This window comes from Uranotaenia lowii, chromosome 2 (genome assembly GCF_029784155.1).
Source record: "Uranotaenia lowii strain MFRU-FL chromosome 2, ASM2978415v1, whole genome shotgun sequence".
Classification (NCBI taxonomy): domain Eukaryota; kingdom Metazoa; phylum Arthropoda; class Insecta; order Diptera; family Culicidae; genus Uranotaenia; species Uranotaenia lowii.
The window spans coordinates 286,835,777-286,854,004 of NC_073692.1; the positions used below are offsets into that span (position 1 = coordinate 286,835,777).

The window sequence follows — 18,228 nt, forward strand, 5'->3', positions numbered from 1 at the left end:
GCCACCTTCTCAGTCTGCATGCGACCAAAGCATCCACCGGGGTTGGGTACCCGATCTCCGCTTAGGTTACTCGCACCCCAGCCGGCACCGCGGGGAGGTAGAGATAGGAGTTGTGAATAAGAGGTGATATGACCACTATGGGGTCTCGTGTTGCACATTATCCACCGTTTACCAGCCAAATATAATCGAAACAAAAAAAAGTCCTTAATTTTGATGAACAAGTGAGAAAATTTTGAAAAAGTGTAGCAGAATTTTGGACTCGGGATATATTTTTGAGGTTTTGGCATAAATTTTTAGTCCAGATTGTTACTCTTGTTTAACCTTACTCTATTATCATAATTTGATTCTGAATTTAAAATTTTGAGTGTAGAGAAGAAAACCTCGCTTGCCATTTTGGATCCTCATGGGGGGGGGGGTTCAACCACCAAACCCCCCCCCCCCCCCCGTTCCTACGACCTTGCGTGTAGGGCTAGTTGTAAAATGGTTTCCATTAAATGCTTTTTGATTCAATTAAAGGTATTATACGTCGTTTATAAACTTGCGTATGAAAATGATGAAACCAATCTGAATTTTGTGTGTTATTTGGGTTATATTTATTTTACAACTCAATATTATAAAATTTAGGAATTTGTTTCAATTAACAAGTCACACTCTGGATTCCTCATACAATATATGGCTTAATCACTTTATCAGAAAAAAGAATGAAAATAGCTATCAGTGTTTCTTCCCAATATAACTCACAAAGTCAATTTGGTAAACAAACCTAACTATTTTAATTTCAGTTTACAAGATTAAAGCAAATGGAGAGCTCAGGACTGTCTGTTTTGAAGCAAACACAATTTATAAGTTTAGCTTTTTATCGTAAAGAAAATCAACAAACAGGTAAAAATGTGAGAAAGAAATATGAACAACGACATAACTAATCATACTAGTCGATATTCGGCTACGCAACACCAGATGGCACTTTAGATTGCAATGAACGAATTCACCCTTCCCGTGACCGTTAAGCATTTCGGCAGCATTAATCATCTGCCTCGCGCGAACAGAGCAACATAAATCACCCACAACCATCACCGGTCGATAAGAACTGACAAGGCACAACTGCCTTGGCCTGGCCTGGCCAAGCGTCATCTGTGGAACACATGTTTAATGTTGGCTGAATGAACCAAAACAAATCGATTCATTCTCTCCCCAAGGATGGTTTGGTGGATTCTCTCTGCTTTTATGGTTGGAAGCTGACAGCATAACGGTTGTTCATTTCATTCATGTTTTACGCTACGCCCGGTCCAGTTATCAGATGGGTAGGGAAACATGCTGTCGGATTTACCCACCCAACTCGAATGAACTTGAGCTCAATGGGTGGAATGAAGTCATTCCGAGAGCGACTCCTTCTGTGCTCTCTTGCACAACTTCGCGACTTCGTTTCGGTCGGGCACAGCCAGAATGTGAGCGCCGCATGGCTCAATCCTGGTCCAATGTTGTTTAGTTCGCGTTGAGCCGTGAAGCAGTTCGTACGTGGGATTGCTGTCGCGTCTGTCGATTTCGCTTTTATCCGGTTTGCTGTGTGTGGAGTTCTCCGTGCGTGCCACAGAATCTCGGCTGCCCTCTCGTGTGGAGTGAGTGAGTTGTTCGACTCGAATCTCGGTCCCGGTGGATGGACGCGCGATTTTTTTTCGCTTGCCGTTGTTCCTAGTTCTGTGTGGCTAGTGTGAGGTTTGTGGCCATCCTTCCTCGCTGTTTCCGGTGTTCCGGCAGTGGAGTTTTAACACCTAAAAGGGTCTGGGACCGTGTAAAGTTTGAGTGTATTTTTTTTTGGGTTTTGGATCTCTAGTCTTGTGGACAGGTACCACCGTGCTGTTAGTGTCGGATTTTCGTGTTTTTGTGGATGGAAGGGTGCACATAGCACATATGAGGATGTTATCTTCGCCATTTTTCGGGTTCGTGTGAGTATGGGTGGGAGGGATTTGAAGAAGGGAGGCAGGATAATCATCGACTGCTCCACTTGGCAACGGAAGACAGCAATCTGACTGAAAGGAGACGAAGACTTCGCTGAATTCGCACACCGGATGATGGGGAGGAAGAGCGTGTTTCTCGGGAACAAAAGTGAAGATCCTTGTTTAGTGCGCGGTTTGTGAGCTATCATCTCGACTGGGTGGTCGATTTATACTCCCTCGCCATGGAAAGGGGGGATGATGCTCACGGATGGATGGAAGGGCAAGTCTTAACGCGAAAATCAGCCTCTGGAGAACGTGCTGGAATCGAAGAGCCATTGTCGAAGGGAAAAAGTTCTTCCCTGTGTTTGCCGGAAAGTGCGCTTTTGAAGAGCAAGTGCCAGGATTGGGATGCTTATTGTGTGAATTGTGGCTGGCCGGGATGTTGGCACAAGCGATAATACCGGATCCCGGAAACAGACACCCAGCCTCCAGAAACTACGCTCGGCATGACGGTGCGGAATTCTGCCGTGTTCGTTCTTTGGCGAATAACGTGCTCGGTAGTGAAAGTCTCCTTTCAGTCTGAATGAAATTTTATTTATTCATGTTCCCTCAATTTGCGTTCGTTAGTTCCTCGTCCTCGTTCCGAGAACGGTATATCTACCTATTTTTTGTTCGCTCTTTACGAGATATTTATGATACGTGTGAAAGCTGCAAAAATAAAATATTGAATAAATTGCTGATAATACTTAACGTTCCCTGGAACAGACACGGAAGCCATTCGGCTGGAAATCCAGAAGATAGGCAATCGGGGGCATGTGTTGTAGTCTGCTGACGGGACGCAATTCAGCAGCACGATTCTGCTGAGTCTAGTGAAATAGGACCTCCTATACACCTATACGCCTGAATGTAGACCTATACCCCTGAAAGTAGACATCCACAACAAGTTTGAAATGGTCATAGACAGAGGGGACTGTGTAGTGGGGGAATTCCGATAAATTAATTAATATATCGTTACCGTCCGTCTCGTCGGTGGAGATCCTCTCAGCTGGTAGTTCGGGGTTTCGTGTTCAGGGATGCATTGCTGCAATCTCATCTCCCTAATGGGGATGCCGAAAGTGCCCTCCTGTTTCCGGTTTGGCCATTTGTGCGGATTTGTGCATGGCAACCGACACCGGCGAATGTATTGATTTGTGGACCAAAACCAGATAGTTCCAAGCTGAATCGACCAAAATCAAGTCTCCCCTGTGTGTGGTTTGTCTGGGCACATTTGGACTGTGGCAACTTGTCGATCTTCAAAACAGAACCTAAATGGACAGAACATTGGTTTCTCAAGAAGTGAAAGTACTTAAGCAAAGGATTGTAGAATAATGACAAAGCTTAACATTCGTGTAAGAGGTTACCGTTTGTTAATAAGACCTTTGGAGTCAAACTGCTTAAGGTTAATTTAAGACCAAGGAAGTGAAGTCTTGTGGAGTTTATGAGGCACAGAGCATTAACCTTTCAAAGCTGTTCGTGTCAATTCAACCACCGCACATCCCGATTATTATAATCATCATTCCATACTTAAGAACTGAGGTTTTTGAGAGACTCAGTATGTGATTTGAAAATAACAATCAAGTTATCGAGAAAAAACTTAAATTTGAGTTTTGAAAATCGCTTCATTGAAAAATGAGATGCAGGGAAAAAGCAAAAGTTGAAATGTTTTTGAAGTATAAGATCTAAATTTTCACTTGATCCTCACATTAGACTCAGTCCATTTGGGAGCATTTTTGAATTTTTCAAATACTGATTTCTTTAAAGCTTCTTTTTGGTTAATAACTTATCCATGATATTTTGCAGAATTTGCATGTAACGTTTACATGAGTAAATTTGAACCTTTAAGTTTGAAAATTTTCCAAATTGTCAAAATTTTCAAAATTGTCAAAGTTGTCAAAATTTTCTTTATTCCCAAAATTGTCAAAATTGTCAAAATTGTCAAAATTTTCAAAATTGTCAAAATTTTCAAAATTGCCAAAATTGTCAAAATTGTCAAAATTGTCAAAATTGTCAAAATTGTCAAAATTGTCAAAATTGTCAAAATTGTCAAAATTGTCAAAATTGTCAAAATTGTCAAAATTGTCAAAATTGTCAAAATTGTCAAAATTGTCAAAATTGTCAAAATTGTCAAAATTGTCAAAATTGTCAAAATTGTCAAAATTGTCAAAATTGTCAAAATTGTCAAAATTGTCAAAATTGTCAAAATTGTCAAAATTGTCAAAATTGTCAAAATTGTCAAAATTGTCAAAATTGTCAAAATTGTCAAAATTGTCAAAATTGTCAAAATTGTCAAAATTGTTAAAAAGTCAAAATTGTCAAAATTGTAAAAACTGCCAAAATTGTCAAAATTGTTAAAATTGGCAAAATTGTCAAATTTGTTAAAATTGTCAAAATTGTGAAAATTGTGAAAATTGTCAAAATTGACAAAATTGTCAAAATTGTCAAAATTGTCAAAATTGTCGAAATTTGTTAAAAATGTCAAAATTGTCAATTCAAAATTGTCAAAATTGTCAAAACTGTTAAAATTGTCAAAATTGTCAAATTGTTAAAATTGTCAAAATTATCAAATTTATCTAAAGTGTCAATTCAAAATTGTTAAAATTGTCATAATTGTTAAAATTGTCAAAATTGCCAAAATTGTCAAAATTGTTAGAATTATCAAAATTGTCAAAATTGTCAAATTTATAAAAATTGTCAATTCAAAATTGTCAAATTTGTCAAATTGTCAAAATTGTCAAATTGTTAAAATTGTCAAAATTATCAAATTTATCTAAATTGTCAATTCAAAATTGTTAAATTGTCATAATTGTAAATTGTCAAAATTGTCATAATTGTTAAAATTGTCAAAATTGTCAAAACTGTCAAAATTGTCAAAACTGTCAAAATTGTCAAAATTGTCAAAATTGTCAAAATTTTCAAAATTGTCAAAATTGTCAAAATTGTCAAAATGGTCAAAATTGTCAAAATTGTCAAAATTGTCAAAATTGTCAAAATTGTCAAAATTGTCAAAATTTTCAAAATTGTCGAATTTATCAAAATTGTCAAAATTGTCGAAATGGTCAAAATTGTCAAAATTTTCAAAACTGTCAAAATTGTCAAAATTGTCAAAATTGATTTGTTAAATCTATTTGTCAAAATAGTCAAATGTATCAAAATTGTCAAATTTGTCAAAATTGTCGAAATTTTCAAAATTTTCAAAATTGTCAAAATTGTCTAAATTGTCAAAATTGTCAAAATTGTCAAAATTGTCAAAATTGTCAAAATTGTCAAAATTGTCAAAATTGTCAAAATTGTCAAAATTGTCAAAATTGTCAAAATTGTCAAAATTGTCAAAATTGTCAAAATTGTCAAAATTGTCAAAATTGTCAAAATTGTCAAAATCGTCAAAATTGTCAAAATCGTCAAAATTGTCAAAATTGTCAAAATTGTCAAAATTGTCAAAATTGTCAAAATTGTCAAAATTGTCAAAATTGTCAAAATTGTCAAAATTGTCAAAATTGTCAAAATTGTCAAAATTGTCAAAATTGTCAAAATTGTCAAAATTGTCAAAATTGTCAAAATTGTCAAAATTGTCAAAATTGTCAAAATTGTCAAAATTGTCAAAATTGTCAAAATTGTCAAAATTGTCAAAATTGTCAAAATTGTCAAAATTGTCAAAATTGTCAAAATTGTCAAAATTGTCAAAATTGTCAAAATTGTCAAAATTGTCAAAATTGTCAAATTTATCAAAATTGTCAAATTTGTCAAAATATTTAAAATTGTCAAAGTTGTCAAAATTGTCAAAATTGTCAAAACTGTGAAATATGTCAAAATTGTCTTATGGATTTCGTGTCATTTTATAAATTCTCTGACAACTTTGTCCAAGATCGTAACTTCGTATCTTATAAGACGAAAAAGTTGTTAGGTTATGAATAGTGGCATATTTTTTGGCATTAAAAAAAATTCGTATGACATCACTGCTGGGTGCCAAGCAATGTATTATACGACTACTTTTAATGCAAATCTTTGCGAGGCCCTAGCAGTGATGTCAAAGAAATTTTTTGTTTATCCATAATACATATCTTTTATACTTTATAAGATACGAAGTTACGGTCTTCGGCAAAGTTGTTCAACGGAAAATTTCTTTAAATTAGCAAAAAACCAAAATCATGCTCGGTTTAACAGAAGAAACAAAAATTATGTTCATTTTTCAGTACAAAATAATAAATTTTCCCATACAAAACTGGAATTTCAAATTTAAACGTTACTTAAAAATTCTGCAAAAATCCTGAAATCTGAATCTGAAATCTGAAATCTGAAATCTGAATCTGAGATCTGAATCTGAAATCTGAATCTGAAATCTGAATCTGAAATTTGAATCTGAAATCTGAATCTGAAATCTGAATCTGAAATCTGAATCTGAAATCTGAATCTGAAATCTGAATCTGAAATCTGAAATCTGAATCTGAAATCTGAATCTGAAATCTGAATCTGAAATCTGAATCTGAAATCTGAATCTGAAATCTGAATCTGAAATCTGAATCTGAAATCTGAATCTGAAATCTGAATCTGAAATCTGAATCTGAAATCTGAATCTGAAATCTGAATCTGAAATCTGAATCTGAAATCTGAATCTGAAATCTGAATCTGAAATCTGAATCTGAAATCTGAAATCTGAATCTGAAATCTGAATCTGAAATCTGAATCTGAAATCTGAATCTGAAATCTGAATCTGAAATCTGAAATCTGAATCTGAAACTTTAAAAATGTACCTGAAGTCTGAAAATAATGTTAGTTAATATGATTCTGAACTTCAACTTTGTAATTGGTATTAGAATTTCATTGTTGAATGCCTAGTTTTCGGAAAATTTTTTATCATTTTTTAGCCAAAACCATATTTAGGAAATGGGGTACGTGTTATGACAATTATGAGGCTGTCAATAAGGGAGTTTCGTCACCTTGAATTAAGATTAAATGCATTGAAATTTTGCCTGTATTCTAGAGTCTTTACTAAAGATTTTCTATCAAAACAATCTTGCTTATGACATTACTTATGAAGTTAACAGCTGAATCAAGAGATTTGGTTTTATTTCATAACCAGATTTTTGTTCAACAAAATCTGATTTCAAAATTTGAAATTTATTTGAAAATTTTGAAAAAAAAATGGATTTGGCTCATTCGCTATGATCAATCATCTCAAGTTCTTTCCTTATATTTTTCTAGAAAATTAAATCAAACGATCATCATCACCGGAGGATTTTATTGTTTTCAATTTGAACCAATTTGCCACGGTGTCAAAATTGTCAAAATTGTCAAAATTGTCAAAATTGTCAAAATCGTCAAAATTGTCAAAATCGTCAAAATTGTCAAAATTGTCAAAATTGTCAAAATTGTCAAAATTGTCAAAATTGTCAAAATTGTCAAAATTGTCAAAATTGTCAAAATTGTCAAAATTGTCAAAATTGTCAAAATTGTCAAAATTGTCAAAATTGTCAAAATTGTCAAAATTGTCAAAATTGTCAAAATTGTCAAAATTGTCAAAATTGTCAAAATTGTCAAAATTGTCAAAATTGTCAAAATTGTCAAAATTGTCAAAATTGTCAAAATTGTCAAAATTGTCAAAATTGTCAAAATTGTCAAAATTGTCAAAATTGTCAAATTTATCAAAATTGTCAAATTTGTCAAAATATTTAAAATTGTCAAAGTTGTCAAAATTGTCAAAATTGTCAAAACTGTGAAATATGTCAAAATTGTCTTATGGATTTCGTGTCATTTTATAAATTCTCTGACAACTTTGTCCAAGATCGTAACTTCGTATCTTATAAGACGAAAAAGTTGTTAGGTTATGAATAGTGGCATATTTTTTGGCATTAAAAAAAATTCGTATGACATCACTGCTGGGTGCCAAGCAATGTATTATACGACTACTTTTAATGCAAATCTTTGCGAGGCCCTAGCAGTGATGTCAAAGAAATTTTTTGTTTATCCATAATACATATCTTTTATACTTTATAAGATACGAAGTTACGGTCTTCGGCAAAGTTGTTCAACGGAAAATTTCTTTAAATTAGCAAAAAACCAAAATCATGCTCGGTTTAACAGAAGAAACAAAAATTATGTTCATTTTTCAGTACAAAATAATAAATTTTCCCATACAAAACTGGAATTTCAAATTTAAACGTTACTTAAAAATTCTGCAAAAATCCTGAAATCTGAATCTGAAATCTGAATCTGAAATCTGAAATCTGAAATCTGAATCTGAGATCTGAATCTGAAATCTGAATCTGAAATCTGAATCTGAAATTTGAATCTGAAATCTGAATCTGAAATCTGAATCTGAAATCTGAATCTGAAATCTGAATCTGAAATCTGAATCTGAAATCTGAATCTGAAATCTGAAATCTGAAATCTTAATCTGAGATCTGAATCTGAAATCTGAATCTGAAATCTGAATCTGAAATCTGAATCTGAAATCTGAATCTGAAATCTGAATCTGAAATCTGAATCTGAAATCTGAATCTGAAATCTGAATCTGAAATCTGAATCTGAAATCTGAATCTGAAATCTGAATCTGAAATCTGAATCTGAAATCTGAATCTGAAATCTGAATCTGAAATCTGAATCTGAAATCTGAATCTGAAATCTGAATCTGAAATCTGAATCTGAAATCTGAATCTGAAATCTGAATCTGAAATCTGAATCTGAAATCTGAATCTGAAATCTGAATCTGAAATCTGAATCTGAAATCTGAATCTGAAATCTGAATCTGAAATCTGAATCTGAAATCTGAATCTGAAATCTGAATCTGAAATCTGAATCTGAAATCTGAATCTGAAATCTGAATCTGAAATCTGAATCTGAAATCTGAATCTGAAATCTGAATCTGAAATCTGAATCTGAAATCTGAATCTGAAATCTGAATCTGAAATCTGAATCTGAAATCTGAATCTGAAATCTGAATCTGAAATCTGAATCTGAAATCTGAATCTGAAATCTGAATCTGAAATCTGAATCTGAAATCTGAATCTGAAATCTGAATCTGAAATCTGAATCTGAAATCTGAATCTGAAATCTGAATCTGAAATCTGAATCTGAAATCTGAATCTGAAATCTGAATCTGAAATCTGAATCTGAAATCTGAATCTGAAATCTGAATCTGAAATCTGAATCTGAAATCTGAATCTGAAATCTGAATCTGAAATCTGAATCTGAAATCTGAATCTGAAATCTGAATCTGAAATCTGAATCTGAAATCTGAATCTGAAATCTGAATCTGAAATCTGAATCTGAAATCTGAATCTGAAATCTGAATCTGAAATCTGAATCTGAAATCTGAATCTGAAATCTGAATCTGAAATCTGAATCTGAAATCTGAATCTGAAATCTGAATCTGAAATCTGAATCTGAAATCTGAATCTGAAATCTGAATCTGAAATCTGAATCTGAAATCTGAATCTGAAATCTGAATCTGAAATCTGAATCTGAAATCTGAATCTGAAATCTGAATCTGAAATCTGAATCTGAAATCTGAATCTGAAATCTGAATCTGAAATCTGAATCTGAAATCTGAATCTGAAATCTGAATCTGAAATCTGAATCTGAAATCTGAATCTGAAATCTGAATCTGAAATCTGAATCTGAAATCTGAATCTGAAATCTGAATCTGAAATCTGAATCTGAAATCTGAATCTGAAATCTGAATCTGAAATCTGAATCTGAAATCTGAATCTGAAATCTGAATCTGAAATCTGAATCTGAAATCTGAATCTGAAATCTGAATCTGAAATCTGAATCTGAAATCTGAATCTGAAATCTGAAATCTGAATCTGAAACTTTAAAAATGTACCTGAAGTCTGAAAATAATGTTAGTTAATATGATTCTGAACTTCAACTTTGTAATTGGTATTAGAATTTCATTGTTGAATGCCTAGTTTTCGGAAAATTTTTTTATCATTTTTTAGCCAAAACCATATTTAGGAAATGGGGTACGTGTTATGACAATTATGAGGCTGTCAATAAGGGAGTTTCGTCACCTTGAATTAAGATTAAATGCATTGAAATTTTGCCTGTATTCTAGAGTCTTTACTAAAGATTTTCTATCAAAACAATCTTGCTTATGACATTACTTATGAAGTTAACAGCTGAATCAAGAGATTTGGTTTTATTTCATAACCAGATTTTTGTTCAACAAAATCTGATTTCAAAATTTGAAATTTATTTGAAAATTTTGAAAAAAAAATGGATTTGGCTCATTCGCTATGATCAATCATCTCAAGTTCTTTCCTTATATTTTTCTAGAAAATTAAATCAAACGATCATCATCACCGGAGGATTTTATTGTTTTCAATTTGAACCAATTTGCCACGGCCCCTCATTGACGATAATATCTTAATTCACCTTAATTTGATTGATTGAAACATCGCAAATGTTTTAATCCAATAACTGTGCATCGTCCGTCGTATTGTGGAGCAGCTCGCAGAATGTGTACATAAATTTTCCCCGACCCATGTCCCGGAACCCGTAAAAATGGCGTTGAAAAAAAAAGGTTGTGCATTCTGGGAAAAAGGAGTGAATGAACGAGGAATTTTTTTTGTCGAATAAAGTTGTGGCAGGATTTTTCCCTTTGAAAAAAAAGGATGACTGAATCGCCGCCAAGCTAACGAATGTCATCATGTGATATGGGTGTTATTGCAGGTTCAGCTGATTTCGTATCCGAGTGCCAACTTTTTATTAAATCACTATCGGAGGTATGCGGAGCACGTGCTTGGAATCCGCTTGACAATGCTGACGTTGATGGCCAAGCAAATTGTTAACCCTTGCCGAAAATAGAAGAATCGGGAAGAATGAAAAATTAGTGAATTAAATCTAGAATATGTGAAATACCAACAACAAAAAAAAATCGAGCTTAAAATCGAAGAAGAAAAACGACGAACAATAGAATCGTTTCCCAGCTGTGAGTGAACTATCGTGTTGTGAAATAAAAGTGGTGGGTTTCTCATCACACCGTGCAGTTTTCGTTTTGCTCTATGCTGTTTCCGGCGCCTCGAGTCCACGTGTGTGGGTTTGTGAGCAGCACAACCGGAAGTTCCAGGTGAGATGTTTTCCGCCTGAGTCTGAGCGCCATAAAACTGAAGCGAACGTGTTCACGTCCACCGTTTTTCAGAGTTTCTGAAAAATTAATGACCGTCTGACCGGATTGTGAAATTAAAAACCCTGCCTCGCCGCACTTCTCGGATTCGCTAAATTCGACTGTTTTTTTTTTGGAGTGGAACCGGGTGTATTGAGTTAAGGTGTGGGGTTTTGGGAGATTTGACAGAGCCACATTTCTTTCATTGTCTCCTACAGTCGTTGGAGCTTGATGGGAATGGAGGTTTTAAGTGAGCAACCGAAATAAAATAGCATAATAAAAATAGCCAACGACGACCGAAGATTTTTCCACTTCAATTCGCGGGTGGAAATAAACCGCAAAATCCCGGTTTCGGTTCCTGGCGATTCGGTTCTGGTTTTTTGGGACGCCGCCGGACGAAAGCAAATGAAACAATATAAATTTGGTGGTGGAGTTCGGCTTTCCGGAAATTGAGTTGGCCCCACCTCCCCCAAAATCATTTGTTCGATGCGAGGAAACGGGATTTCTTCCGCCAACCCCCCTCGGAGCTGCTAGCAGAAATTTCACGCATCGTCAAAAATCGTCGCCGGATTACGGAAAATCGGCGCCGCCATCCGTTGGGTTCAGGTATGGGACCATTTCTGGATTGCCTTGGTCCACTTTGAATAATTAATCGGGACACGTTTATTATGAACAACTAGCTGGCAGGATCGGTCGATCGGAAAACATTTATTCCGATGCGCTGTGCTCGACGGTCGCTTAATTAAAAACCAAACACGGGCCCAAAATGGTGTATACATGTGAGTACCCGTTTACTCTAGTGTGACAACCGGAGTAAAACGACAGAAAAAAAACAAATTCGTACGACGAATCAATTCAGGAAATTCCCTGGAAGGGAAATCTTCCGATTGCCCTCGGAAGCGCAACGCCACAAAAAAGGCCCACCGGCGCCGCCAGATTCAATCTCGGAAACCAAAAACAAAAAAAAAACTTTACCATTCCGGGCGGATCAAAGTGATTGATTGATTGATGCGGGACGTAACCCTCACCATCACTCTTCCGGCATTACTTCCACCCAAATGGCTCCGGAAACATTAATAATCTTCCGAAACAATCGCAACCTAGCAGGAAAAGTGTGCCAAATTAATTGGAAATGCGTGGGTGCTAATCGACGCTACTGATTGCGAAAAGATCTGTAGAAGAAGCTGTAGCTGCGCATGTGTGTATGTGATACTACGGGAAAGTGAAAAACAAAACAAGTGCCAACAAGAAAAAAGCTTCGGCTAAGCCAAAAAAGGAAAACCTAAGGAGTTGAGGTAAACGATTGCCTCGTTTGCGGTTCCAAAATGGTGGATATTAGCTCAATTATCGAAGGAACCGTCAAGTTCCGAGATGGCAAAAAGGTGCGTATTATTTCTATTACTTGACAAATTTTAGCTACCAGAACATGACCCAATCTGCTGAAAATAAGGAAAAAAACGGGATATATGTTGGATAAAGAGGGTAAAATCATGTGTTGAATTCATCTTTTAATAATTTAATTAAACTGCCTTTCTTATCATCAAGTAACTCCGTTTTCGAACGAGCTAACCTAGACGCAGATGACTTGTTTTAACGAAGAAATCATATGCTTGATGTTGCCTTAAAATGAATAAAATTGAAAAACTTTTCTTAATGTTTTGTCTGAAATTATGAGATACATATTCATATCATAGTTACTGAAGAATTTGTTTTACACAAGGAACTTCACGACTGAAAAATTAAAATTCAGTTGAAAAAGTCTAAATTTTAACTTCAAAAACATCAAAATATAAATCTTATGTCATGTAAAACACATACAATTTCACAAATTTTATCAAATACTATTGAAATTCAAATGTTCTAGAAAAATTTGCCAAATAGAACAAACCAACTAATCTATAAGCTCAAAAATTTTTAACAAAATACCTAATTGTTTCAGTTCAGTTCAGTTCAGAACAAAAATATTTATTCCAATACATCAATCGTTCGAGTGTCATATGAACTTATTCATACCATATTTTTAAAGCCATGGAAAACATTCAACTTTTTTCAGAAAAGTTTTTCTAATTTGTTGATAATGGGAACAATTGATCCCTAGAGTTCAAAACAGTATATTCTTCTTCTGAATGGATCATGATCATTGCTGATTACGAGATTACTAATATTTATTTTGAAATTATTTTTAATTTATTTTAAAATTATCTTAAAAAAAAGGCAAAAATAATTAATTTTCTAACAGTTATAAACAATAGCGCCTTTAAGTATGCAATGTTATAGGGTTGAGACAAAGTTATAGAATTTAATTCTGATAGTAATAGGTAAATTGTGTAATGAGATCAAACATGACCAAAATAGTCAATTGACATTCTATCTTGGGGTTTCGTTTAATTTTTTCTCCAAGGATTATGGCTTTCTGAATAGAGAATCAAGTCTCCTTCAATAAAGGATCTAGTATCCCTTAACTCCAAAATGTCACAAATTTTTTCCTCCCACGAAAATGCTTCTAGTTCATCTACGGGTTCCAGCATCGTCCTAATTTTTGGAGCATAGAAATTTGAGATTGTATGCTGTCAGAAAATGTCAAAGGGTGCGGGTTGCTAATTTTTCCAAAAAGATATGGTGAAAATAAGAAAAGGGTATCGCCACTCTCCCCTACAATGATAAAAATGTTCCAAAAGAGTAAACAAAATCCAAGTAAAATCCAAACTAAAACTTCATCTTTTAACACAAAGTAGGATTTTTCCAGCTTGTTTCATCGAAATACACGTGCAACCGTTTTTTGGAGATTAAAAATATGAATTGAACTCCGCCGATGTGACTCAATCAAGAATAATTTTTCATGTGTCCATTTGAAATTTTTTTCTAATGAATTTTCTTGGGAAAAGTCTGGACTTTTGTCTGATTTTCCCGGATATTGCCCGTTTTTTTTCACTGAAAATTTTAAGAGCCAATGCCAGGTTTTTGGTTGAAAAAGCCCAGATTTTCCCGGCCTGAATACACTAAGAAAAATTTCTGGAAAGCTTATTTCCTCATTTTTTTCAACTAATGAAATGAAAAAAGTCTGGACTGAATACTCCTTTTCGAAGGAAAATAAGTATTTGACCATACCAAACACGATAAACTACTTGATTTAAAAAAAGGTTCGTATATTTCCTTTGAAGAAACAATATATTAGATTTGTGCGCTACGAAGCAATTGGGTATTTTGCCTTTGTGCTCTTTAATAACTGTTAATGGGTTTATTGCATACTCAAAGGCGCTTATTACGCTCACTGTAAATTACCATTTAAACATGCCTTCATAAATACGGGATATTTACGTAAGGTATTGAAAGTTTTTGTAAGTTGTATTTCTTTCGTATTTCTTGTATAAGATGTGGTAAAGACACTTCATATACTTAAAGAAACAAGTTCATATTTCTGATTAAACAGCTCTCATAAAAAGTACATTTCTTAAATTTTCAAAAATGAAGAGTACGCCCATTTTTTGATCAGAAAGTGTACATTTACACTTTAAAGAGTACGTAACCCTACATTAGCTGTTGAATGTCTTGTGGAATGATTGTCAAAGAATAAATCAAAATGACTACACTCATGCAAAAAGTTATTCATTATATGGTAAGGTTGCCAGATTGCCTGGTTTTATCCGGGTTTGCCGGCTATTCAATTCTAAATTTGGGAACAGCCAGTCCAGCCCGGATTACATTGAAAAATGCCTGGATTTAGCCAGATTTATTCATTTTATTAGGGAAATCTAACAAAAAAAAATCAATTTTAGTTGTAAAATTTAGTTCCTCCAAAACGAAATTTTTTAGTTAATATTTTAAAAATAATTCTGAATGGATTTTTAGATGGCTAAAATTCGATTTTACAATTTGTCGATGTGATTTGATGAAAAATATTTTTCAATTTTTTTTCTCGAATTTTGTTGAGTAGTTTTTGGGTTTTGACACAATTTGCCCGGATTTTTGGCAAGGTTGCCGAAATCACAGAAAAATCATCAATTTCACATTGATTGATAGCATAATTTGTGTCAAAAAACACAGGATTTTAGGAGTATCCACATATTTCACAAAATTTTAAATTTCCGACGATGTTTTAATATTAAATTTTTTATGTCACTATAAATTTGGATTATTCACTTTGAATTGGAAAAATATGATGAAATTGGAAGTATTAGTTGATTTTTCTTAAGTAAAATGTAAAAAAACACAAGTTGACATGACTTTTGAAGAAAATAAATGGAAATAGCGTCACAGCAAACTGTCAAAACTTTTTTTTGGATAAAATCACAGAAAGTCTAAATTGTTTTTCGTCAAAAAACAGAATTTCTTCCGGCGACCTTGATTTTTGGTCGGCAATTTTCAAATCAAATTCCCGGATTTTGCCAGGTTTTCATATAAAATTGCCAGGATTTGTCCGGCCCAGATACGTGCTGAAAAATTTCTGGCAACCTTATTATATGGCATCAGAAACGCCTTTAGTTATGTTAATTAATTTCGTAGAAATAAGTTTTTCAAATGCTTTGCATTTTTAGGAATCCTCTTAATGTGTTTGAAATTAACTAAACATTCAATAAAAATCGACAAAAAGTCCAAAGTATGCACAAAAACATTCATAAAATGCCAATCATGTGATCCTAGTATCGGTATTGGTTTTTAAAGCTCGCATCGGTTCTGGAAAGCAATTCCTCATAACTTTTCAAAAGGCTATTTTTTTAAAAATAAATTTCAACTTAAGAACTCAAGTCAAATATCAAAACATCGGAAAGATGACCAAATCTTATCGATTTTCTAAAGCAGTCGCTTTCAAAAATTGATAATCCGAATTGGAAAGAGCCAAGATATACACAGAAAAAATTTTTTTACTGTAGAATTACAGCAAATATCCTGTAACAAAAAGGAGCAGCACATTTACCGCAATTTTACAGGTCGTAAAAAAAATACACGACATTTATTTTTACGTGTGCATATTTTTTTACAGGTTGCTTTAAAATTACAGGTCTGTAATTTAAAGCCGTGTACACTGTACAGGGTTGTAGTTTCTTCCTCATAAAAATATATTTGGTATCATATTAACGAATGAAATGAAATGAGACATAGTAAATACCAAAACGCCAATTTTTTAAATGATATACATAACAATTTTATTATGCAATAATAAAAAAATGCTCTACCTCCGTCTAAAAACGGCTGGTTATACAATCGTTTTCAATACGGCTGGTGTTGCTAAAACAATCTGGCGGCCAATTTTTCCTCAATGGCTGCCATTTTGATCAACAACTGGAACATAACCCGAGGAGACAATTTCATCAGGTAGATATCTGTGAGAATATCATCCAGGTCTAAAAAACCTTTATTGGATTTAAGCTCTTGTATTGATGAAACTTAAGATTTGAAATTTAGAATCTTTACAGAAACTTTGAAAATGATGGTCACTTTCGAGTTTCCCGAAAATGTTTAAAATTTAGAAACCAATTAAAGATGTTGGTGATGTCGCTTCTCGGCTGGTGGCCTTCGGTTGTCCTCGGTTACAGCTTTGAAAGCCATCCAGGTACTTGCAACACGTTCAGAACCTTATTAGGGCTTTCTTCGCACATAGTCGGTATACTTTTCGATGATACTCCGAAGTACGAGGCCGAGGCATTCAGTTCCAGTACCATCTGGTTGAACAATTGGGGCTTATAAAGCTCCTCCAATAATGGGAGGATTTTTAATAGCTTCACGCTCGAAAAAATCGGTCAGCAAGTGCCAAAATGGTCCCGGTGACATCACCTAAAATGATAATATTGTTGTAATTAGTTTTTTTTCTCTCGATGGATTAATAAATAAGTTCAACATTGCAAATACTGCATCTAATCTTGCTTTCTTTCAAACTAAATTAACTGCTTTCACTTACCTGATAGAAAGTTCCACATCAGATTTCGATACACCCAATCCAGGTTTTCCAAATACTGGAAAGTTGGCTCCGCGCATGGCTACGATAGTGCCCTAGCGAAAAAAAGGGGGTGCTGATACTCTCGGGTTTTTGTCCCGGTACGCCTTTTCCGTTAGCACTTGGCCTCCCATCGGCAGAAATTCAAAAGATGCTGGAGGCATAAGCGACGACGTTTCAAAACAACAAACAGCACAATTTTTTTGTTGCAGTTTGTCGCTAATTTGATGAGGTAGGTCCTTTGTCTATGGTTTCGTTTCGGTGCTGCAAAGCTCCGGCCTCATTTTTGAAGATTCCTACCGGAAGCTGCTGATTTCGGCTACGCAAACTTATTTAATCTTCAATTCGGCCGTAAGTGACTTTCGGATGGCCTTCTGCTACCATGTTTTTGCTTTCATAAATCCAATGCCATCCTCACTGGGTCTGATGGCAACATCCAGCTCCGGACGATTCGCTGAAAACTCTAGTCCCTGCTTTAGTCGAGGTTATCTGAAATAAAAAGCACGTCTCAGTTATGCTATCAGGACTTATCTAATCTAAAAAAAACTTATTGGTAAGCAGATTTTTCTAAAAAGAACTGAAAAATTGTCCTTTTGCACTTTTTCCTGTTCTGTGGCTGGAGTAAACACATCACTGGTAGTTATGATTTGTTGTTGCGGTTTGTTGTGATCACGATTTTGAAGTGTCAAATTTCCATTAGTAGTGGTGGTAAATTTTTCACTTGCTTTGGTGAGAGTGTGAGTACGAAATACCGCCGATAGATGGCAATATAAAAAAATTAGCCATAAATGGAATCGATTTTTGTTCTAAGAGTCAAGTCAGTATGATCAGTGGCTATAGTATACATGCTACTGTAATGAACTGAAATAAATAACCAAAAAATGATTTACTCAAATTCTGTTAAACTTACAAAAATTTCGAAAACTGCTAAGTGCTGGGACGGCAGCTCACAGATTAGCAGCTTGGTGAACTTCCCGTAGCGACGGATTCCTCGTATTCACCGTTCCTGGTCAATAGAGATGCCGTTAATGTTAATGTTATTTCGACAGATATGATAGCGAACTGTTTAAGCAACGCGTTTTCCTCTGGTTAATTTTCTTTTTTACGAACTATTCCATGAAACGAGTCTAACACGATAATTGATTTTGTTTTTATTTGGATAAACAAAAAAATTTTACAGTCCTGTAATTTAGAACCAGCCTGTAAATAATGCTCTCATT

At 34.3% G+C, this 18,228-nt stretch overlaps 1 protein-coding gene across 3 annotated transcripts in view; it reads left to right on the forward strand.

Annotated features, from left to right (window-relative positions):
• Positions 1-1,509: 1,509 nt before the first annotated feature.
• The window catches only part of LOC129745368 (uncharacterized), a 313,381-nt gene continuing 296,662 nt past the window's right edge, over positions 1,510-18,228 (forward strand). The window contains exons 1-2 of one of the 3 annotated variants that reach the window (XM_055738394.1): positions 1,510-1,713; positions 10,644-12,458. In XM_055738394.1, the coding sequence (XP_055594369.1) occupies positions 12,402-12,458 (57 nt within the window). In that variant the 5' untranslated portion in view covers positions 1,510-1,713; positions 10,644-12,401. The other 2 variants (XM_055738395.1, XM_055738396.1) reach the window with 2 other exon arrangements.